Source organism: Danio rerio, chromosome 19, assembly GCF_049306965.1.
Source record: "Danio rerio strain Tuebingen ecotype United States chromosome 19, GRCz12tu, whole genome shotgun sequence".
Classification (NCBI taxonomy): Eukaryota; Metazoa; Chordata; class Actinopteri; order Cypriniformes; family Danionidae; genus Danio; species Danio rerio.
In genome coordinates, this window is record NC_133194.1 from 14,941,142 (window position 1) to 14,965,544 (window position 24,403).

The 24,403-nt window shown below is 37.7% G+C and overlaps 1 protein-coding gene and 1 long non-coding RNA gene across 3 annotated transcripts; one reads left to right on the forward strand and one right to left on the reverse strand.

Annotated features, from left to right (window-relative positions):
* Positions 1–834: 834 nt before the first annotated feature.
* Positions 835–7,978, reverse strand: ccn2b (cellular communication network factor 2b). Of its 2 annotated transcripts, none has more exons than XM_005173770.5 (5): positions 7,834–7,978; positions 6,738–6,954; positions 6,078–6,341; positions 4,952–5,163; positions 835–3,241 (listed from the first exon to the last, which is right to left on the reverse strand). In XM_005173770.5, exons 1-5 carry the CDS (start codon positions 7,888–7,890, stop codon positions 2,936–2,938), a joined length of 1,056 nt encoding a protein of 351 aa, XP_005173827.1. In that variant the 5' UTR covers positions 7,891–7,978; the 3' UTR covers positions 835–2,935.
* Positions 7,979–13,752: 5,774 nt separating this feature from the next.
* LOC141379041 (uncharacterized) lies at positions 13,753–22,978 on the forward strand. Its single transcript, XR_012394967.1, has 2 exons — positions 13,753–16,095; positions 21,389–22,978. It is a non-coding gene; the product is annotated as an uncharacterized lncRNA (long non-coding RNA).
* The last annotated feature ends 1,425 nt before the right edge of the window (positions 22,979–24,403 follow it).

Here is a 24,403-nt window from a genome sequence, read left to right on the forward strand (position 1 = left end):
TCAAAGTTATAAGCCCCTTTAAGCTATATATTTTTTCCGATAGTCTGCAGAACAAACCATCGTTCCACAATAATTTGCCTAATTACCCTATCCTGCCTAGTAATCTAATTAACCTAGTTAAGTCTTTAAATGTCACTTTAAGCTGTATAGAAGTGTCTTGAAAAATATCTAGTCAAATATTATTTAATGTCATCATTGCAATTTTTTTTTTATTAACGAAAGAAGAACAAATTCCTCAGTGCTATCCAGATATTCCTGTAAGAGGAAGTGACATGACTTGGAGCAGTTGGCATGCCCTTTCTATCAGTGCTTTAAAGTTTAGCAGAATCTAGAGACAGAAACAAAATAAATTTTGTATTACTGCTATTACAAATAATACAGAAAATATATGTTTCATGCATTTATTTAATTGAACTACAAAATATGAAAATTAAACTATCATGATAGTTAAAGCTGAATATATGACTCTGGAGGCAGAGATGGTCAGAAATAAGTGTAGTTGGAGTCTTATACTCAAGACAAAATGTCCCTAGATACACATACAAACATTATGTTTAGAGATAACTTTTTAATTTGTGTTAATATTCATAACGGTTTCATGAAACCCCTTGTTATTAAAAAAGTTTTTTTTCTAGGAGATGCAAATATCTGCAATTATATAGCTATATGTATGTCCAACTATCCTATTTGAATATTAAGGTTACTTACAGAACTTTTATCATTGTAGATAATTTAAGTTCCTTCAATGTTTATGACATTAAAAGTGCAGTTGTTACTGTATAGGTTTTGTGTGACTTTAAAAATAGATGATAAAAAAGAATAATCCACAGAATATATATAAAAATATAATTTCTTTATTGGAAAATAAAAGTGCATCAGAAAAGAACTCGCTGGTATCATTGCCAGGTGATTACAATGAACACAGAGTAATACAGTACACTTACCAAACTACAATTAAGAGTTAAACAACAGTTACATAAATTAGTACAATCTGTACACAGTCTTCTTACAGTATTTACACAAGGTGTATTCGTCATTGTTCAGTTCCTTTCAGTTCATTACACATTAAATAAACAGTAAACAACATAGGCAGTATTTCATTATCTGAGCCTCGCTTATTGAAGTGTTTTCTTCCCAAAAGACTTTGGGACTCATTACAGATCGGGTTCAATTAGATACATACATTAACAGTTATTAGGTCAGTTGTTAAATATTATTCCTTGTTGAATGCTAAAAATAAACAATTGTAAATAATGATGACCCAATGACAATTAACACATGAAACAAAAAATACATATCCATTGTATGATTACATCGTCATTTCAATCTATTCCTCCTGTACTAAGGAAAACGTTCTTGAAATTAACTCATTATATGAATCATTTATTTACGTACTCCATGTCCTCAATGTCTTAAAGAAATAGTTTACCCAAAAATAAGCATGAATTTTGGAGAAATCTAAACATATTTCAAATAAAAACAGTCCTTTTTTCCCCCCATGTGGAACAAAATGAGAACGTTTAAGCTTCATTTTCTATACATTTATATTTCAGAGTGACCAAATGGTTATTTATTAAAATCGTTTTCTACTCCTCAATAAGACAGTCCACCCAAATGTTTAAAGTTAATCAATGTTTACTCATCCTCAAGGCTTCCAAACCTACAGTTGAAGTCAGAATTATTAGCCCTCCTTTGATTTTTTTTCTTCTTTTTTTAAATATTTCCCAAATGATGTTTAACAGAGCAAAGAAAATTCCACAGTATGTCTGATAATATTTTTTCTTCTGTAGAAAGTCTTATTTGTTTTATTTCGGCTTGAATAAAAGCAGTTTTTAATTTTTAAAAACCCATTTTAGGGTCAAAATTATTAGTCACTTTGAGCTATATTTTTGTTCGATAATCTACAGAACAAGCCATCGTTATACAAAAACTTGCCTAATTACCTTTTAGTTAAGCCTTTTAATGTCACTTTAAGCTGTATAGAAGTGTCTTAAAAATATCTAGTAAAATCTTATTTACTGTCATCATGGTAAAGATAAAAAAAAATCAGTTATTAGAAATGAGTTATTAAAACTATTATGTTTAGAAATGTGTTGAAAAAAATCTGCTCTCTGCTAAACAGAAATTGGAGAAAAAATAAACAGGCAGGCTAATAATTCAGGGGGCTAATAATTCTGACTTCAACTGTATAAGTTTCTTTCTTCTGTTGAACACAAGATAAATATTTTGACAAAAGCTGAAAACCTGTAACCAATAACAGTCATAATAGGAAAAACAAATACTATAGAGGTCAATGGTTACAGGTTTTCAGCCTTCTTCAAAAAATGTTCTTTTCTGTATAACAGAAGAAAGAAATTCAAACATGTTTGGAACAAGGGTGAAAGTATAAAGACAGAATTTTAAGTTTTAGGTGAACTATCTCTTTGAAAAAAGCAAACATTACATTATTAAGGAAATATAGTGTAATTATCATATGAAAAATTGTGATTTTTTTTTCTTTGGTGCTCTTTGAGTTTTTGGTATTGCTGTATAGGTAAAAAGCTTCATCAAGGTTTGTTTTTGAAATTGTGTTCCCTAAAAAAAAACCCTAATGGCAACCATTTGTATGTTTGAAACAACTTCAGATTGAGTAAATGAAGACACAATTGTCATTTTTGAGTGAACTATCCTAATAACACAAAGTTCTCAGTGCTTCAGGTCCGCTTTAGCATGACCAGTCAAACAGCCAGATGACTTCAGAGCTTCACAAGATATAAACAAGAGAAGAAAAGAAAGTTTTGCGGGGGCCATTATCAGTGCCCACTTCATGTCAAACGTTCTAGTTTTTTTGATGCTCACAAGACGTGAGAATTTCAGGGTCCAGTAAAACTCGGAGCTGCCTTGTGTGCACATGTGCTTGATTGTCAGTGTGAGTGTGTGTGTGTGTTGACGCTCCTCACATGTCATTTTCATAGTCCCCGATCATTCTCCGTGAGTTTGAAGCAAGGAAGATATCGTTTTCGCGGGGGCAATTGTGATGACAGGAGCAGGTCTTAATAAACATCATCTTCTTTCTGAAGGAGTCCCCCTCAGGACAGCGGAACTCCACCTCGGCTGTGATGGTGGATTGAGGCGTGCAGCAGCGGTCGTCTGTACATACACCACAGAACTTTGGCTTATACAGCCTGATGCTCTGGCATCCAGACAACTCGAAACGCATCCCACTCTGGCTTTTTGGGGTTCGTACACACTTCTTTCCTCTCTGAAAAGAGAAAGGTATAGGCTGTTTAATATTTAGGCTCATACTAAAAAATTATCTCAACAAACTCTATGCACTGCAACCGTACAGTTTAATTTTGTATGCGTTTTTATTAGTCTTGTGGCAACTAATCATAGTATTCAAGGGGAAAATAAAATGAAGGACCAGGTCAGATTTTAGTTTTTAGCACCTATAAGCAAATTATTTAGCGTATACTCCATTGACCACATATCTACTGGATCTTTCCTTTTAAAGGAACACCCCATTTATGTTGAAAATAGATTCATTTTACAATTCCCCTAGAGTTTTTGAATCATTCAAATATCCACATCTGACAGGAGTACGTTAAGCTTAGCTTAGCATAATTCGTTGAATCGGATTAGACCATTAGCATCTCACTTAGTTTTTTTAAAAAAAGAGCTTTGATAATTTTCCTTTTTCAAGAGTAACTCTTCTGTTGTGATGTTGTGTACTAAGCCCCAGAGGGAATGAAAAGTTAGTACTGTCTAGATCAATATTTGTAGGAACTTTACTAGCATTCCGGCATTATAATCTTCAAGAAACTTTGCTGCCATCCCATGGCTGCACATGCACAGCACTGCTAAACAGTTTCCTAGCTAGGGACTGGTTTCATTCATTCATTCATTTTCTTGTCGGCTTAGTCCCTTTAGTAGTCCGGGGTCGCCACAGCAGAGGGAACCGCCAACTTATTCAGCAAGATTTACACAGCGGATGCCCTTCCAGCCGCAACCCATCTCTGGGAACCATCCACACACAAACACACACACACACACACACACACACACTCATACACTAAGGACAATTTAGCCTGCTTAATTCACCTGTATCGCATATCTTTTGACTGTGGGGGAAACCGGAGCATTCGGAGGAAATCCAAGCGAACACAGGGAGAACATGCAAACTCCACACAGGAACGCCAACTGAGCCAAAGCTCGCCCAGACTGGTTTCAGATGTTGCAAGATATGATTGTCCCTGCTTCAGCCATGGTATTACTCACATTACTAGATATTCTAAAGCACAGGTGTCAAACTCAGTTCCAAAAGGGCCAGCTTTGCACAGTTTAGTTCCAACCCTGGTCCAACACACTTACCTGTAGGTTTCAAACAAGCCTGAAGGACTCAACTAGTTTGATCAGGTGTGTTTAATTAGGGTTGTAACTAAACTGTGCAAAGCTGCGGCCCTTTTGGAACTGAGTTTGACACCTGTGCTTTAGAATATCTTCTTTTGTGTTCACCAAAAGAAAAAAAATACAAATAGGTTTGAGTCGGTTTTAATTTTTTTATGTGAACTATCCCTTTAAGTAGCTATAAAGATGGATAAAGTCTAACAAATTAAATCAGTTTGGCTTACAAAATTGTTCATCATTTTTTGAGATCCAACATAGAAATTGATCTGAAATGCACACCATGATGCACCAGGCAACAATGCCGAAAACGCATGATTCAATTGTTTTAGATAAATCTTGCACCAAGTTCTAATCAGGTACTAATTGCTTCCCATGTTCATTTATTATTAAATTAAAACTAAATGAAAAATTTCTGAAACGTGTGAACAATCCTTCCAAAATATACTCTATTGTTGATTTTTATTGCCACTACATACTATACTAATTACATCACCATGTTCTTGCAACAGAGTGGAATATAAACAAGACAATATACTTTTCATTCAGCATTTTCAACCCATCTTACCTTAATGTCCTTTTCTAGATCTGCATGGCAGGGGCGGATCATGCACATGCGGGTCTGTCGTTCCAGCTGGCATTGCTCATTGTCATTGGTTACACGGGAGGACACGCCCATGCCACAGGTTGCAGAGCATTCGCTCCATTCAGTGGTCTGAACGATGCAGTTGTCCCTCGCACTCTCAGGCTGGAGACCGTGAGCGGAAATTTCTCTGTATGCTGATAGATTAAAAAGTGGATATTAAAATCATGCACTAATAATGACAACTGGAAAGTGTATTGTTGTTATGCAATGCAGCGAGTATAATGAGTTTTGAAATGATCAAATTGTCCAAATTCACACGGTCCATGACCATGTTTTAAGGGTTAGTTCACCCAAAAATTGAAATTCAGCTATTAATTACTCACTCATGTCATTCCAAACCTATGTGACCTTTGTTCACCTTTAGAAAAGGAATTAAAATAATAAGATAATTTGGATGAAATTTAAGAGCACTCTCATACACCATAGACAAAAATGTCCCGCCACGTTTAAAGCCCAGAATAGGAACCAAAAACATTATGAAAACAGTCTATGTGATCTCAGTGGTTCAGCTGTAATCATACAAAGCTCTAAATACATTTTTTGTGCATCAAAAACCCTATAAAAACAACTTTGCTCGCCAATGTCTTCCACCTCAGGGCAGTGTGTGCATTTACTACTACAATACGATGCCTGCACTTCCAGTGCTGACTCTAATGAACATACATTGTAATGCCGTAGTAAATGTGCACCCTAAACTGAATGTGTGACCACTGAAGTCACAATTTTGGTCACAGTTTTGACAATGTTTTGGTTCCTTTTCTGGACTTTGAACATCTCAGGACTGTAGCTGTCTATGAAGGATGAGAGAGCTCTCTGATTTCATCTAAAATCTCTGTATTTGTGTTCTGAAGATGAACAAAGATCAACATGTGAGTAATTAAAAACATTTTTTTAAACATACCCCTTCTTGCACACGACCAATGAGAGGGGCTTTTAAAGAAGAACCTGGGTTGTCCAACCAGATGATTGATTGTTTAGGTTAGGACAAGTGAATTGACTTTCAACAAGAAGCAGCATGCAAAGCAAAATGAAAGAAAAGTTGACTTGCCGATTGACCTACCAGCCACAGCTGACTGGAAGGTGTCTTCTTGTGGGATCTGGTCGCACACCCACTCCTCACAGCACTTGCCAGGGATCTGGACACGTCGTGGGTAGGGGCAGTCTGGAGAGGGCAGCCGTATGATGGTTGCGCAGGTTGGTACGCAGCCAATCTCCCCATTCATGCAGACACATTGGTGTTTACAGCTGGGTTGGAAAGTCTCACCACTGCGATAAATCACACCACCCAGATCGCACGTCTGACCTTCTTGAGCTGCAACACATGCAATCGTCATCTTATTGGTATAGTAATTCTTTCATCATTTACCCATACTCTACTTATTCCAAACTAGCTTGAGTTTCTTTCTTCTGTTGAACACAATGGAATATATACTAAAGAATGTTAAGGAAAAACACAGCCATTGACTTATATAGTATATTTTGTTTCTTATACTACGGTTGTCAATAGCTGCTGGCTTCCAGTATCCTTCAGAATATTTTGCTTTGTGTTCAACAAAATTAGAATCACTCAAGTGTATTGGTGAGAAAATGTTTGGGCTACCTTTCATAACAGTGAGAGGCTCCCACTTGTGGACAAAAAGTGTATTGCATGCACTTACTCGACCAATGTGCAACAATATGCAACAAAGCTCAGGGATACAGTACTCACCCATGCAGATGCCTGTCTCTGTGTCACTGAGCACACTATAGTCACAGTATAGGCCCTTATGATGGTCGCATGGCTCCAGGAATGAGCAGGGCTCTCCTGCCTGTCGTGCGCACACTTTACAGCAGCTACAGCCGTCTAACACTAGACTGGTGCCTACAGGACATAATGGGCTCTCGTCTGGGCAATCACAGGGCTGAGAGCAGTCCTGGCATATTGCCTAAAAAGAATAATGACACAGAATTAGTAATCAATCATAGAAGCTTTCTCTCATAAATCTGTGCGACCAACATTTTTATCATAGGTACCACAGATTCCAGAGCTTACACAAAGAGAAAAAAAGTATGTTTTTAGCACATCGATTGATAGTTCTTTGTTCTAAAATATCACTGTATGCCTCTGACAAATTAATGGACTATTATGTTGTCATTTGCATGACTGGCAATCTATATGCAATATTCCTGATGGCCGCAAGAGGGAGATATTATTCATAACAAATGTAGATTTGAAACTTGTGATGTTTTGGAGTTCCTCTAGTCTATTTCCAACACAAATTCCAACCCACAATTAAGCATTTTAATGATGATGAACCGTTTAAAAAAATATGAAATGATTTAAAATTGTCCTGAGTACTGAAAACTAATTTTAAAACGTATAACAACAATAAAGTAAGCATATTTAATAAGATAAAAATGCATTTCAAGATATTACCCATTAAATGTATGTAAAATATTTCGTCCATTGCAAAGTAATGTTATAAAAGACTGTCACAACTTATTAACAGCAATATTCAGAGCATTACAAACTCAACAAAGAACACAACCCAGTATAGTGACTTCCATAATCTATTCATCATGTATGATCATGTAAAAGAGAATGAATTTACATAAAAGTCTATTAAACAAAACAGAAAACAATAGTTAAGATGAAAACAAAAGCTATAAACACCCCCAGCTTTCAAATAGTAAATTATGTACAGAACATCTTGTTAAAGTAAATGTTCATTGTAAATGTAAATTTAAATGATATATAGAGTGATAGACAGAGTATGAAAACAGCAACATGAAAATAGCAATAGAGATTAATTTAGTTCCCTCACCGTGTGTATAAGCAGGCTGAGAGCGATGCATGCTCTGGTGAATGCTGTTCCAGTCATTTCCTCAAAGAGTTTCCAACAGAAGCACACTCCACGGGTTTGTTTTGGTTCTCTGGTGTCTGTGATCACGGTTAAGCTTCAGGACTGTAGTGGAGAGCGGAGAGCCCCTCTTTAAATACTAGCAGAATGGGGTGTAGCCCACCGGAGTCAAGCCATGCCACGCGACCCAGAGGGGTGAAAATATTTCAATTCCAGATGGTTTTCCATAATGTTTGAAAACGCAAGAGATGCTGTCGACCAGCCTTTCAATTAATCATACCACAGATTCCAGAGCGTGCACATGGGAAAAAGTCTGGTTTCTGCACATGGTTTGACTGCTGTTTATCCGAATATTAATGTAGGCCAGTCTGCTGGGATGGTTCAAGATGCTTTGGCAGATCGTAGATTAGAACATTGATCAGATAACCATGGAATGCAGCGATGTTTAGACGTCATACAAGTGATGTGTGAAAGTGTGCGTGCTAATGCTTTGTGTTTGGACTGGCATTGCATTAAACTGCAAAAACAAAACGGTCGTTTGGTCACACAAATATTTCCCACCGCATGATGTCATGCTAGACAGGCCTGCAGGGCAGAGGATATGACATGGCCTGCGATTTAATGTTTGCTGGAACTAAATTACACACAGGGCAGTGTGAAGTTGTGTTTAGTGGAAATCCAAAACAAGCTCATGAAATCCGTCTGAGTCAGGTCCAGAGAAAGAAACGCAGTAGAATGAAATGATGTTTATTTTTCTCTCTCCTCGCAGCTATTTCCTGAAGCATGTCAACCTCCTGACGTTTTATATGAGAGAAAAGAAACAAAATGTGCTGGACAACAGTACGTGGTACAAAGCTGACCTTTACGTTTCTAAAGAAAAGGCGGTGGGGCCTGTGTTAAAACTTGCCGACACATTACTTGGCTGTTTTCAGTTGATTAAGTGCAAAAAGTTGGCACCTGCTTTGTGGTTTCTAAGGTGCCAACTTTCTAAGGTTTTGTGAGTGGTTGCTAGGTGTTTTTAAAACATTCCTCAAACTATGAAGTAATGATGAATGAATTTTAATGACAACCTTTAAATTATCAAAATGTAAAGGTGCATTTAGTAGATTTTTAGCATAGAATGTTAACACTAGCTCTGCTGCTAGTGTAGCAAAGGCCAGCTAGTGAAATGCTGTCCCGACAAACCTCATTCCTATGACCCCTAAAGGTGCTCTAGTGCCATGGTCTTTAGCCATAATAATTTTCGGTGCAACTGACTACTATATGTAGAGTCACCAGTTTGGTTCCAGTTTAGTTGGGTTATGTAGGACCGGCAGGGTTACATTGGTCCAGGGATGGGAGTGAGGCTTAGGGAAGTGAGTGTAGCGGAGGCCAGATAGTGAAATGCTGTGCTGGTAGACCTTACTCCTCAGACCTCTAAAGTTGCTCTAGCGACAAATGCTAGAGGCTATGGTCTTTAGCCTCCTTATTAGAGCAACCAACTACCATACATTGAGTAGTCGGTTCGATCCAGCTTAGAGCGGGTTGGGTGATGTAGGACCGGCGGGGTTACAACATCCTCCGGGTACTCAGGTTTCCCCCACAAGTCGAAAGACATGCGGTATAGGTCAGGAGTATCCAAACTCTGTCCTGGAGGGCCGATGTCCAGCAGATTTTAGCTCCAACTTGCCTCAACACACCTGTAAAGCTGCGGTCACATTAGAGTTTGAGCATGCGAAATTCTGTTGTGCGGCGCTGCGAAAAGAGGCAGGATTAAACAAGCTTATTAGACATTTAAAAAGCGAGCGATTGCTCCATGTTTTAAATTTCTGTCCAGAGATGTCATGTTTTGAACCACGATAGGTCTCACGCATTCAAGTGATGCCATTTCGCAGATCAGAGATTATCAAGCTTGAACTTTGCACTGAAGCAACCTGCGAAAGTTGACACATTACCTTGCGTTTCCGGTCTGAAGAATTTGCGTGCGTATGAATGGAAGTCTATGAGGAGAAAAGCCCATGGTGACCGCAGCTTAAGGATGTTTCTAGAAAGCCTAAAAAGAGCTTGATTAGCTAGCCCAGGTGTGAATTTTGCAGGACACCGGCCCTCCAGCACAGAGTTTGGACATGCCTGGTGTAGGTGAATTGGGTAAGCTAAACGTCCATAGTGTATGTGTGTCCATAGTTCATGTGTGTGAATGAGAGGGTTAACGATGATGGGTTGCAGCTGGAAGGACATCCGCTTTGTAAAACATATGCTGAATAAGTTGGAGGTTCATTCCGCTGTGGCGACCCCTGATTAATAAAGGGACTAAGCCAAAAAAAATGAATAAATAAAATGCTGCAGCAAAAGTCCATCATCAAATTGGTTCAGTATTATTATCTCCTAGAACTCTCGTCACCGTGGGTTCATTGCATTTTGTCTTCATCTTTTGAGGAGCTAGTAATTCATATTATAAGAAAAAAGGCCCACAGTGTTCTCCTACCTCAGCAAATTCAATTTATATCTGGCTTGTTTTTCAGGAAGTGATCATTTTGTTCTCTTTGACTTTTGTTCTCTTTGAAGGTGCTTCACTCGCAAATGTTTTATGCTATATTTCATTTTTAAGTTTAATTCACATCTTTGGATAAAACATAGCTAGTGTGTGCAATTCTGTCTGACAATTAGTGAAAAACTGGGGGTCACATTACTCTTTTTAGAGTAAGCTTTTGTCAGTATTTCCTTATAAGAGTCTTAATGAAAACACAGCTTATTTCTTAATGGTTAGTACCTTTTATATTAGGCTACTGAATGAAATACTATGTGGATGCACACTTGCACATCCAAGCTGAGACACCCAGCCTCAGACAAACGCATTCAGTAGAGCTAGTGACATCACTGTGAGGCATAGGGTCAGGGCGGGAGTTAGGTGCCTCAGCTTGCATCTGCACATCTCACTGAATGTGTCTTTAATGCAAAGAATTGGTGAATTATCATTCTAGATCCCCAATTTGATCACACAACAACCTCAGAACATCTTTTTCTACATAACCATGTGTTAAAGCTTCTCAAAATTGTATGCTTTGCGGGTATCTTTTAATAGTTTTGCACGTGTAGCTTGCTAAAATGTCTGCATATCTACTGCAAACACAGACCTTATCATGCTGTGGCGTGCTACGAGGTCTCTTGTTTTCATGGGAATTTTATTTCTCAGCGTTGGGGAACTTGAGGTGCAGGAATGTAACAGCAGGCAGCTAGCCGTGGTCTCTTTCCTCTCCTCAAGAGTGGCGGGTTGTGGATTGCGCTTTGGCAACAGGATACTCCAGTATGGCCATGAAACATGTTCATAAGTTCAAAACAGAACCGTAACTAAGGAGTGCCGTAAATATCCTCAAGCTGTGTGACTGTGGAGTTGCCATGACTCTGTTTCTGCTGCGGGACATCCTGCTAACTGTACGTCGGTTAGTCTCTGTCATGTGTTGAGAACTGTTGGCTGCTCTTGTCGGTTTCAGAATACATCGCAACGAGACACCATATTTAGTGTCACCCAGATATTGATGAACAATGGTTAGTCATTTGTATCAGATCAGCACGCTGTCAAAACTCTATAAACATTCCCGGAGTTAGGATAAACCTGTCTCATCTCAAATCTTACAATCAGTTCTTCGTGGACACAGACGTTTAGTAGGCTAGGCGTTATTAGATTAGCGTGTTTATCTGAAGGATGTTCTGCCATTGATTCTTTGAATGTTACAAATAGTGCGATTGTGGCTTGATGAAAAGCGTGCAACATCAGCATCTGATCTTGTTCCATGTAAATATCTTGGCTTTTTGATTTGCGTGCTCATTAATGAATAAAGACAAACAGTTGCTGCCTGAAAAACAAAACACCAGAAGTGTAGAGGTCAATGTTGTACGCTGGTTTAATCCCTTTTGCCATCTGCTTGTCTTGATAATGGAACACAGTGCGGTGTTTTCACAAAATGAACAACTTTATTGCCAGCATTTGGTACACCAAATCCCAGATTAATGACACCATTTAACGGGGACATAAAATTGTTTGTGCCACACTGCATTTGTGACACACAATACAATAGCAGCATTTCACTGCTTTTAAATAGCCGGTCATCAGTTTCTGTGGCATGGTAGTTACAATATTAGCATATTATTTGTATTTGTCAGGTAACTAAGCAAATATAAGATTGTTAAACTTTATTGTATATCTTCTAGAGGTTTTTTGGGAGCTTAATAATTTGCAGCTTTCAACGTCAGCCAGGAATCTGTTTACATGATCCCGAACTGCAGCAACAAACACTTCAGAGGAGCTACCAAACACTGGATTTTCAAAGTTTGTTTTCATGATTAAAATCTTTAACAACAGTCAAACATTTTGTTTCAGGCACAGAGTAGAATATGACAGAAATGTGTTCATATTTCCTGATTTGGGAACATACTATTTTCTGAACTTGGCCGACCATCTGGATCACTGAGTGTTTTTTATTTCATTCCTTGCTAATTCTTATCTAAAAGGAAATATCTGCAACATTTGCAGATGACCAATGAAATACACCAACAGTCTATTATAGCATGCCAGTCAGTTCGTGAAATCCCTAAAAGGACACCTATGATGCAAAATAAACTTTTAGAGCCTGTTTGGACAGAAATATGCATAGGTATCATGTGTACATATGTCATATTTGAGTGATGTCATATGATGTCATGTGTCATATTTGAGTGATATAAACAGAACAAGTATCATTTAAAAAATTTCCTAGGATTCAAATCCCAGCAATATTGAGGCCTACCCCACCATGACGTAGAAGTGTGGTTTACCCCACCAACCGATATTGTATTATCATGTCTCAGTATTAACAAGTATTATTATGTCCACAACACAGGATTTGCAAAGAAACTATGATTAAATTATCTGTTCCAACCTTCCTCTCTCCCTCGTGAAGCTAATATGGTAACTGAAACTGCAATTCATCGAAAATAAACTAAGCCTGGCTCCACATTTCCATTGACACAATGTTAAAATGGCCAACTTTACAACAGAAAATAGGTTTACAGCAAGATACAAAAATTTTTTTTGGTGTGTGTATATAGCCAATATTATCCTTAATGACAATTGTGAGGGGGTGAATTTTTTTAGAACTCATCTGTTTCTTTATATTTAGTTATATTAAGTCTGCATAATTAAGGGTGTGGCCACTTAAGTGGCAGCTAAGTCTCGCTGATTGTGTCACATCGCATCAGCTGATTCCGGCTGATTAGCTGCTGAACTCTGCATATACATTATATTTTTGTGTTGTTTTATGTAACTTTACACAGTCAACTGCATTTTGGAATTCTTTCTTACAATTATCAGATGATATGGCATGCCGTGTGCACTTTATTGTGCTCACAAACCATTTAAGTGGTTTCCATTTTCCAGGTGAGTGAAATTATATACTTTTATACCATATCTATAAATGTATTTGTTTTATTTAAGATCATTTATCTATTATAATTTTCTTTAGAACTTGAAAGTACTCCAGAATCTGAGAGATTGATTAGCTGTAGGCTATAAAACAGTCATCTGAAATGTTGTGATACAGTGTTTTGCCTGGATTTCATAAATAGCCTTGCATTTATTAGCACAGCCTATATTTGAAGTATTGAAAGTAATTAATGTTTTCCTCCCTTAAAAAAAACATCATAAGAGCAATGTTTAGTGGCTTAATATATTACAACAGTATTTTTAAAAGACTAAACACTTTATAGATATAGTACTAAACCAACCACGTGGTAAGAACACAAATAAGTTGCAGTTAGTAAAATATTAAGCGTTTCTCCCAAAAAAGCTTGTCTAAGCAAATTGCTAGCAGGCATCTGTAGCTCCGCTCATGCTTCACCTCTTTGCCCTTTTTTGGTAACCCCCAGTTTGCACAATGATGCTTGAACAAAATGGCAATGGTTGGCTACGCCTACTTGTAGCTTCATTTGCGCTCTTTAGAAACCTATGGGTGATGTCACACATACTACATCAATTTCTTTTACAGTCTATGGTTGCCGCAAATAGATGAGCAAAAACTGTGTGTGAGCATACACACAGTAGAGTTTAGATTCTCTGCCTGAGCCTAGACTTGACCCAACATTTCCTGCCACTATCTTTGGGCCAGGCTGGACCGTGATCAAGCATTTGCATTTTTTTTTGTTGTTTTTTTTTTTTGTCATTACTTAATTAGCCTAATTGAATGGAAAGCTATACACAAATCTATAATGAACACATTTGATTACTGTTTGTGCTCATTTAAGACAAAATTATTTGTTTTTGAAATAAAAGATAAAAGGATGGACATGTTTGCATATTAATAACTGTATTTGTCTGTTTAAAAACTGCTGTCGCCGCATCGATCCACCTGTCAGTCTCACGCTCCATCCTTCCCTCACTCGTGAACAAAACCCCAATATACTTGAACTCCTCCACCTGGGTTAAGGACTTTCCTCCAACCTGGAGATGGCAAACCACCTTTTTCCTGTAGAGCACCATGGCCTTGGACTTGGAGGTGCTGATTCTCATCCCTGCCACGTCACACTCGGCAGCAAACCACCCCAGTGCATGCTGAAGGTCCATGTTCGTAGAAGGTAACAGAACGATATCGGCTGCCAATAGCAGATGTGAAATCCAGTGGTCCCCGAACCAAAAAAGTCTGACTTATTGATGGCAATGTGAACCAAACTCCTACTCAGGGACGAGACAGCCCTTAACAAAGCCCTTAATCCCATACTCCCACAACACCCTCTACAGAATGCCATGAGGGACATGGTCAAATGCCTTCTTCAAGTCCACAAAACACATGTGGACTGGTTGTGCATACCCCCATGAAGCCTCGAGCACCCTGGTGAGAGTATAGAGCTGGTCCAGTGTGCCACGGTGCGGAGGAAAACCGCACTGTTCCACCTGAATCCTAAATTCAACCATCGGCCGGATCCTCCTCTCCATTACCCTGGCATCGACTTTTCCTGGGAGGCTAAGAAGTGGGATCCCCCTATAGTTGGAGAACACCCTCCGGTCCTCTTTCTTAAAAATGGGAACCACCACCCCTCTTAGGTCACCACATATCCATTGACCTAAGATACACCCGCTGCTTTGGTGCTGACATACCACCACAGTCAAATCGGAATGATATAAACACAACGTCTCTTTGTTTTAAATGTCCTGATGTTAAAATAGGATCCAAATCCTAGTCATTTTGAGTCCCATCGCAACGTGTTGTAGGAGTGCAGTTTTAGCATGTCAAAGAGGACGATGTTCCAGAACTCCCCCAATGATTGTGTGAATGCAATAGACCAATAGTAGGTCAAAAAACTCTCCAAAAAGTTTGATTTGTGAGCTTTTTTAAACTGCCAAAACAAACTTTGTTTTGGCTGAAGTTTGAGGATATGCTCATTTGTGTTCATTCATTGATTTAGTTTGAAGTATTCTAGGGATTTAAGCCATACATATTATGTAATTAATGACTATAGAACCACTAATCTACTTGGTAGCTTAAGATGCCACACAGCAACACACACCCAGTCAAAATAACTTTACTGCCGATTGTTGAGACCTCAGAGGCATCGACTATTTGTTTATAATGAGCTATCTACAGTATGATTTAAAGTAAGCATACAAACTGGAATACAGACCAGTGGTCAATGTTCACAATAATTAAGCTGCTGAAACTGTTAACTCCAAATCTCTCTAACCGGATGAGGTGAATCTTCTGGTAATCACAGTACTGTACACAACTTGAAAGAAAGATTCCGCTTCATTTGCTGTCAGGAGGATGTAACATCTTTTCCTTAAAAGTAAGCTTTGTCAACCTGAATCTCATGCAGCTATCCAGTTTTCTGTCGGAAATGTCTTGGCCCCCTTTGGTGTGGAGAGAGAAGGATATGGGTATAGGGCCTGACCTTTCTCTCCAGCTCTCAATTACTTGTGGTGTTTGCTCTCATTTGAGTTGACGTTTAGTTCCTTCCGGTGACCTCGGAGGCAACCTTTGTAGCACTGCTATCATGAGATGAACAAAGAATGAGGATCTTCAAGGATCTGCTGGCTCGGAATGGGGTAGTTTCTAGTTATGTTACAGGACATTGTGTTTTTAGAAACCTTAAGCACACTTTGTTGAGGTAATGAAGATTTTATTAAAATACAATTACAATTGCATTAGACTGAATGTTAATCTCCTTGTCAGGCAGCACTGGAGCAGCGAAGAGAGTGGACCAAAGCGCATTAAACTCAAGGTATTAACAAATGAAAGGAACAAAACATAAGATACAACTTAAATGCTTGTATGTGTATTTGCACCAGCTCTGTAAAGCAATGTGTAAATTTGGGCTGTCTAATAGATGTCAAGAATAGGCCAAAACTTGACGAGTCATCAAATAAACAGAAAGGAATGACTACACATATAAAGTCTGTCTAACCTGTCTATTTTATGACTAGTCTAGCTTTGGGCTATTCTTAGATGTCTATTAGATTTCCACTGACAGCCCAGGTTTAGCCATGTTTTAACCAAGCTGTCAGTGTTTAGATGTCTATAGACATCTATTAAACTCAAAATTGTTTGCTGGGAAGTGTTACCTATAATGTAGTAGTTTAAACCAGGGGTCACCAATCTCGGTCCTGGAGGGCCGGTGTCCCTGCAGGGTTTAGCTCCTACTTGCCTTAACACACCTGCCTGGATGTTTCAAGTATACCTAGCAAGACCTTGATTAGCTTGTTCAGGTGTGTTTTATTAGAGTTGGAGCTAAAATCTGAAGGATCAGGAACAAGTTTGGTGACCACTGGTTTAAACTGTCAAATCATGTATTTGTTAAGGTGCATGATTGGAGTCTTAACCCTCTTGTTGACTTACAGGTCAAAAATAACCCAGGCAACTTTTAACAACATAAAAAACTTTTTTTATCTTGAAATTTGGTGACCTTTTCTAAACCCTAACATTAGAAAAGAATTTAATTATTTCTATACATTTAGGGTACAACAGGTGTACTTTGGCTCAATATTGACCCACCAGATAAAAAATAAAATATATTTTTACACCACAAAAAATATGAAATATGAATAATGAATACAGTGTTGAAAAACTTTTACAGTTATGCAGGTATTTTAGCATTATAAAATATACCCTTTACTTCAGTCAAAATTAAGTGGTGCCCTCTGATTAAACATTGATGAAATACACCACATCGATGAGGAAAACCTAAACATTCTCTAAACATTGTGAGGAAGATGAGGTTGCCTCTTCATGCAAAATAGATTTGAGAATCGAATTTAAATTTAGCTGCTTTATTTTAAATGGTTTTGTGAAGGTGAGTCATTTTAAGGACGAATGATGTACAGTGGTTCCTCATTATTCGCGAGATTTACATTCTAAAAAGTAGTTAGCTTTTTTTTTTACAATTGTTATAGATGTTTTAAGTTTTTCTCAGACAAGCATTAACAGTTTTACACTTTTCTTTCTTGCTTAAACACTCTCAAAGTTAAAATATTCGTAGAAAAGTCCAGTATTAAAGAATGAAACTAAACATCAAAACCATTTGATCCTCATTTATTTATTCCGTAATGGTGCCTTACTTTCGCTTCTACTTCCTTCCTTCCTTCTACCTTCCTTTAGCATTTTCAGAAGTAAACATTTTTGTGCAATGGTTAGCATCTTCCTCTTCCTTTTGAGTGCTGCCACACGTAGCTTTGACTGTTTTGTCGACATTGTGTGGAGAAAACTTGCCAAAAGTCCAGCACTTTAGAGTCACACTGCTAGCAATTGAAAATTTATGTATATTTTGTAAGCTGGATGCATACTGTACAGGAGACACGGCACTGAGGAGATTAATTGACAATGGTCTACAGCCAGTCAGGACGCAGAACACAAATCCACAAAATGCAGCGAAAAGTGAACCGTGTTATAGCAAAGGACTGCTGTAAAATTCTAAGACAACAGAAAGCTTAAGCAAAATTTGCAGTTATCTTTGTTTGTTTAGCACTAGTCATGGTGCCAACATGGCAGACAATTTTCATAAAAGTTGAAAGATTTTAATAAATCTTAAACAGGTGTGCTTCAAGGATCACTTTTAGGCCTATTTGCATTTCTTTATGATGCTAAGTCAAAACTAATGCTAAGGCTTATTCTGAGATTCCATCCGTCCTTCATACCACTATATCCTATTTATGGGGAGTCCTGGAGCCTATTGCAGCAGGGAAACACCCTGGGCTGTGTTTCCCAAAAGCACAGTAAGCCTATATAGACCACAGAGATCATAGATTAGTGCCTGTGGTTTCTAAAATGTACTAGATTCCAATGCTTTTGAGAAATGCATCCCCAGACAGTTGGCCAAGGAAAACACATGCATTCTCATGCAAGACAGTACCTAGAGGAAACCTTTTGGCAATACATACAGTACTTCATTTTTCGACTGATTTTTTGTGCCTATGCTACTTATTGAACCTGTTCATTAAATTAAAACGGATAGTATATTTAATTTATTTTTACAACAAATGCAGGAATTGTTACTAGGACCTAAAGTCAGTTTCACAAGTGTATTTTCTGGTGGAGACACTATGGTGGAGACACTGTGGCTCAAGAGGGCAAACGTCATGTCTGTAAAGATCTCTGATTCAGCATGAGTGCACATATGCTGGACTCAGTTCATAATCCCCCACTTCAAAAAGACACAGACTGGGCAGAACTTTGGCTGTATTTTTATGCCTTTGTCAAATGTACTTTCATTAGGCGGCTCACATTTGAGTTAATCTCCATTTTTGACTGAATGCAGATGTAAGCACCTGTTCCCATGAGTATGTTGTATTTCCCACATGCCTTTGATTTCTGTCTGTATCCCTTTGTTGTAGTTATATGAATTCAGCTTGACGAATGGCAGAAAACTGAAGCTGTTTAAGCAAGTTATGAAGCATAATATGAACAACAGAATGTACATAATAACTAAATAAAATGAAGGCGATGTGGCTATCTGATATCTGAGCATGTAGAGTTGTACTGAATGTACAAAACACTCAATGGCAATTTAATTTTTGCAGTTTATAGCGGAAAGTAATTACTCTGATTAGGAGGTTTCAGCTTGTAAAAAGGTGTTTGCGTCCTTGCAAATAAAACAAAGCTGTCAACTGGGAGTCTTCTGACAACTATGAGTCGAATCATGTGACCACTCAACCACCTGATCAGCTTAGATGTTGCGTTCGTCATGCGTTCGACATGACGCACGGCTGCAGCCGGTGATCAACGAGATTAGTCGAGCGCAGGCGAAGTTGAAAACCGAGCCGTCAAGCCGGACTGCTTTACACTTCGGGGCTCAAATTTGCGGCAGTCATGATGACCGATCACATGATGGTGTCATCATCATTTATTTATTTATAGTAACAAAAGATTTACAGTACAAAAACAAAAAACTGAATTTTTTAAACAATAAGGGAATTATTAATAATCATGAATTATGAATAAGGAGAAATGAGAGGGTAATTTAAACATACAAATGAATAGACCTATTAAAAACAAGGCAATAAGCACAAATTCTAGGAGTTTAAACATCCCTCTTTAGGCTAATACTTCTTGTTTGAATATGCTAAAAGGGGGTTTGCATTTATTTACATTTATAGATATAAAACTTTCCAATATATTAGTGTAAAACTCAAAGGTGTTTTGATTAAGTCTTAAACAATGATTAAGATTATTTTGGATAATGAAAGCATTTTCAATGAAGCACTTTAATCCAAAAAGATTGAACAAAAGGACATTTCTAAAATAAGTGAGCTATACTTTAAGCAGAAGTTTCCCAGAAAGAGCATGTACATCAATGTCACTTTTAAAACTTGTATATAAACAAGTTTATATATATATATATATATATATATATATATATATATATATATATATATATATATATATATATATATATATATATATATCCTTTTTTAATTATTTAATAAAACAGTTCTTTAACTTAATTTGTTAGGAAAGCTTAAGAGTTGCAGGATCAGTGATGATAATTATTTTATTTGAAGTCTGTAAGACTTATTTGATTTAATATTTAGGTTCTTCACTAAAATATATCATTTAAATCGTTTATGGAGCTGAAGGCAGTAAATAGTCTGTATAAAAACGGTTGAAAATAAACCTGTGCAAACAAGCCTTTATAACCAAATTATTTAACAAAAAATTATTCCTGCAGTAAAATACTTGTAGTCTTTTAATAAGCATGATGTGTCCAAGATATAAAAGAGGGTATAAAAAGCGAATTGTTTGATTTGAAACTTTTGAATCGGAAGTTGTCCAATAAGAAACTTGAAACACACAGGGTTGTTGTCATGCGGTGAACTCGTGTAATACTGGTGTCGTCATCGCAGTTCCAGCAGTCGCTCTTAATATGCTGCACTGGCTAAATCAGTCGTCTGATCTCGGAGCGTCAATCAGGACAGAATTTCTCACCAACATACACCATTTTAAGACAGATTTTGATAAATCTGCGCGAAGTCGAACGCACCTATTATGTACTTACTGAGTCTAAAAAATGAGCAGCTCTAGTTAGAACACCACTCATTGTATCTCATTACATAAGCAGTTTTTTTTCATCTGTCTATTGGATCCAAGCGCACATTGAAAAAATAAAGCAGATCTATTGGCTTCTGTAAATTTTAGCATACTTACATTAAAAAAAAAAAACATTATGTGACATTATAAATCAAGTTGTTTCCCAAAACCCAGTGAAAGAAATTCAACAATTGGCTCTTTTATTGGCCACATTCCTTTAAACAGGAGGCAGTCCAACTTTTAAAATGTTCTTTTATCCAACACCAAACTTTTATGTAAGACATTGTTAATGAGAGCCTTGTACAAATCCAATATTCCTCCTTATGATGCTGGTTTTCAAATACTTTCGGTAGGCCGCAATAAATTGCATCAACATCTGTCAGAAATGGCAGAGCGCAATTCCATCAAAGTTGATTTAATAACAGAGGGTATATTTAACATCTAAAACAACAAAACGTAATTTCCCTAACATACATAAAGAGCCCATTCAGTCTGTGACTGCTGTCATTTTTTTCTTTTAAAGAAGAAAGTAAAAACACACACATACACACACTGTAAAGAGAGAAAATAAGGACATATGGGTTCTGTTTTAAATATTAGCCAAAGGGTTTTATAGTTTTTTGAACTAAGACAAAATCCATATTAATATGCAGGTATTACTGGAATTGTTTAAGGTAAAAATAAATGCATCTGTCATTTATTCACTTTTATGTGATCTTAAACTCAACAGACTTTATTTCCTCTACACCACACAAAAACAGAAATGTTAAATAATGCACTGTTCACCTGTTTCTGAATAAAATTTTCTGCTATAAAGAAAATGCTCTCCATTTAACTCCATTTAATTTTTATTAGCAAGCTTTGACAATTTGTGTGATCTAATTTTTTTGTTCTGCAGCTTTAACATTTTGCATGAGTTATATTTAGCTGAAATGGCTGCATTGAAATAGTTATCTCAATCATTCATTCATTTTCATCTGCTTTTCCGTGGCCAGGTTGTAGGGGTAGCAGTCTCAGAAGAGAAACTCGGACTTCCCTCTCTCCAGACACTTCCTCCAGCTCCTCCGGGGGGGATCCCGAGGTGTTCCCAGGCCAGCTGAGAGACAACATAGTCCCTCCAGCATGTCCTGGGTCTTCTCTGAGGCCCCCTCTCGGTTTGACATGTATAGAACACATCCCTGTATGTGTCCAGGAGGCACCCGACAGATGCCTAAGCCACCTCAGCTGACTTGTTTTGATGTGGAGGAGCTGCGACTCTACTCTGATCTCCTCTCGGATGACAGAAGTCCTCATCCTATCTTTAAGTGTATGCTCTGCCAAACTCATTTCAGTACCTAGAATCCAAGATCTTGTCCTTTCGATCATGACCCAAAGCTCATGACCATAGGTAAGAGTCAATAACATTGTAATTACATTGTTAAAAACTACACTGTAAATACTACATTGTATAACATAGTAATTGCACTGTTATAACAATGTAATTACTATATTGTTAGAGCATTATAATGAAAGACACATGAAAGACATCATGACAGCTGTGTTGTCAATATTAATGGAAAACTCCACTTTTTTAAAATAGATTAATTGTAACTTCTGTTGAAGTTTTACCTTTTTTGCATACATTTAGCCAATCTCTGTGTCTGTCAGGACTTCTAGCTTTAGTTTAGCTCAGCTAAAATTATTGAATTAGATTAGATCATTAGCATCTAATTAAAAAAAAAAGGTTGATAATTTTATCATTTAAAACTAGACTAGACTAAACTAGACCTCTGTTCTTAAACTGTGTATTAGGGCCAACAGGAAAATTAAAAGTTGCCTATGTGTTGTACACTACCTGACAGAAGTATTGTCGCCTATCCAAGTTTTAGGAACAACAAATAACAGCTTGACTTCTAGGTAATCATTTGGTAGCAGAAGTGGCCTATATGAAAGGCAAATGTCAGGGTTCTGCCACTTTTGGTCTTGTAAATTCTTGTTTTGGTGGCAGAGCTCTGACGCTACTCATGTCTGGTCCTGTTTCTGTCTCTGTGTGCGCGCGCGCCGTCGTGGGTGTACGCAGAGTGTGTGCGCTGCCACTTGATGCCACTGCCCTCAGACGCACGCGCTCTTGTACTAGTGTTTGTGTTTGTTCTGTCAGCAGCGCGCTGCTTTATTCTCGGCGCCTCCGTCTAGTTGGTTTCAGTTTTGGTTGGCGCTGAGATGAAGCATGCGCGTTGCTTATGTGTGAGCGCACGGTAAGGTGTTTATCTATCGTGTGCTCGTGTCTTGTGTCTTTTGTCAAAGCACGTGGCTCGGTGTTTACATTGTGGTCACGTGCTTTTGTCGTGTGCTTCAGTGTTGTGTTATGTGAGCGCATGGCTTGTATTGTCTCTCTGTGTCATGCGCTCTCCCGTCTATTGTCTAGTCCCACCCTCCTTGTTAACCCATTATTAGTTAATTGTGTTCACCTGTGTGTCAATTTACTTTTTGCTTTATAATCCCCCTCATGTTTTCAGTCCTTTGCCAGTTCGTCATCACTTGTTGTTGTTTGAACCCTTGTCTTGTCATGTTTCCAGTCCTGTTCCTGACCAGCCAGCCCAGTGAAGTTTGTTTGTGTATGTATTTGTTTTGTTAATGTTTTCCCCCTCGGGGTAGTTTATTTTGCATTTTATTTTATTTTTATTATTTAATAAATTCCCATTATTCCTGCACTAGAGTCCTCGCTCCTTTTTCCCCATTTCCCATCACCAACCCTGACAGCAAAGGCCTCTAGATAATGCTTATTTTACCAAAAAAAAAAAAAGATCATGCCTTGATTTTTAATGATTTAATTAGCACAGTAATGTCTGAGTTTGCTGAAGCAAAAATCTTGTCACTAAACAGAAATAATGTACAGTATAGAATATAAAGTCATGGTTCAGTGAGAAAAGAATTATTATTGTGTATGACCCCCATGAGCTTGGAGGACTGCATCCATACAGTACATCTCTGCAATGACTCAAATCACTTATTAATAAAGTCATCTGGAATGGCAAAGAAAGCATTCTTGCAGGACTCCCAGAGTTCATCAAGATTCTTTGGATTCATCATTAATGCCTCCTTCTTCATCTTACCCTAGACATACTCAATCATGTCTGGTGACAGGCTAGCCAGTCCCGGAGCACCTTGACCTTCTTTTGCTTTCAGGAACTTTGATGTAGAAGCTGAAGTATGAGAAGGAGTGCTATCCTGCTGAGGAATTTGTCCTCTCCTGTTGTTTGTAATGTAATGTGCAGCACAAATGTCTTGATACCTCAGGCTGTTGATGTTGCCATCCACTCTGCAGATCTTGCACATGCCCCCATACTGAATGTAACCCCAAACCATGATTTTTCATTCACCAAACTTGACTGATTTCTGTGAGAATCTTGTGTCCATGTGGGTTCCAATAGGTCTTTTGCAGCATTTGTTTTGATTTGGATGCAGTTCAGCAGGATGATTCATTGCAAAAATGTACCTTCTTCTACTTTTCCAAATCATGATCTAGAAGTCAAGTTATTATATGTTGCTCTTACAACTGAGATCAACATCAAGACTTGTCAGGTAGTTTAGGTTACCTATGTAGCTAGGGACTACTTCCAGGCACTGCGTAATATCATTGCAACTGCTGCAGCCTTGGTACGACAGCAAGTTCTTTGATTATTACACAAGAGAAAAGGTGAGCTGCTGATGGACTAATCCTATTTAATGATCTATGTTAAGCTAAGCTAAAAGTGCTCCAACCAGAGCAGGAGCTCAGCTGAATGAATTCAAAAGTGGTAAAACTCAACTGTTTAACTCTAGGAGACTTGTAAAATGAGCCCATAAGAAAAGGCTTCCTTTAAGATCAGCTGATTTTATGTCCAAATTTTATTTCTGAATTTTATAATTACTAAAATACTTGAAATTCTACAATTGCACTGCAAAAAATGCTTTTCTTACTTCGATTTTTTTGTCTTGTTTCTAGTCCAAATATCTTAACATTTCTAAATCAAGAAGCATTTTCTAGACAA

Excerpts from the sequence above, each read along its gene's own strand:
- ccn2b (XM_005173770.5), bottom strand. The coding sequence starts at position 7,890 with ATGACTGGAACAGCATTCACCAGAGCATGCATCGCTCTCAGCCTGCTT. Across the intron at positions 6,955-7,833 it reads TCAGCCTGCTTATACACACG|GCAATATGCCAGGACTGCTC; the intron begins GTGAGGGAACTA and ends TATTCTTTTTAG. Across the intron at positions 3,242-4,951 it reads ATCTAGAAAAGGACATTAAG|AGAGGAAAGAAGTGTGTACG; the intron begins GTAAGATGGGTT and ends TTCTCTTTTCAG.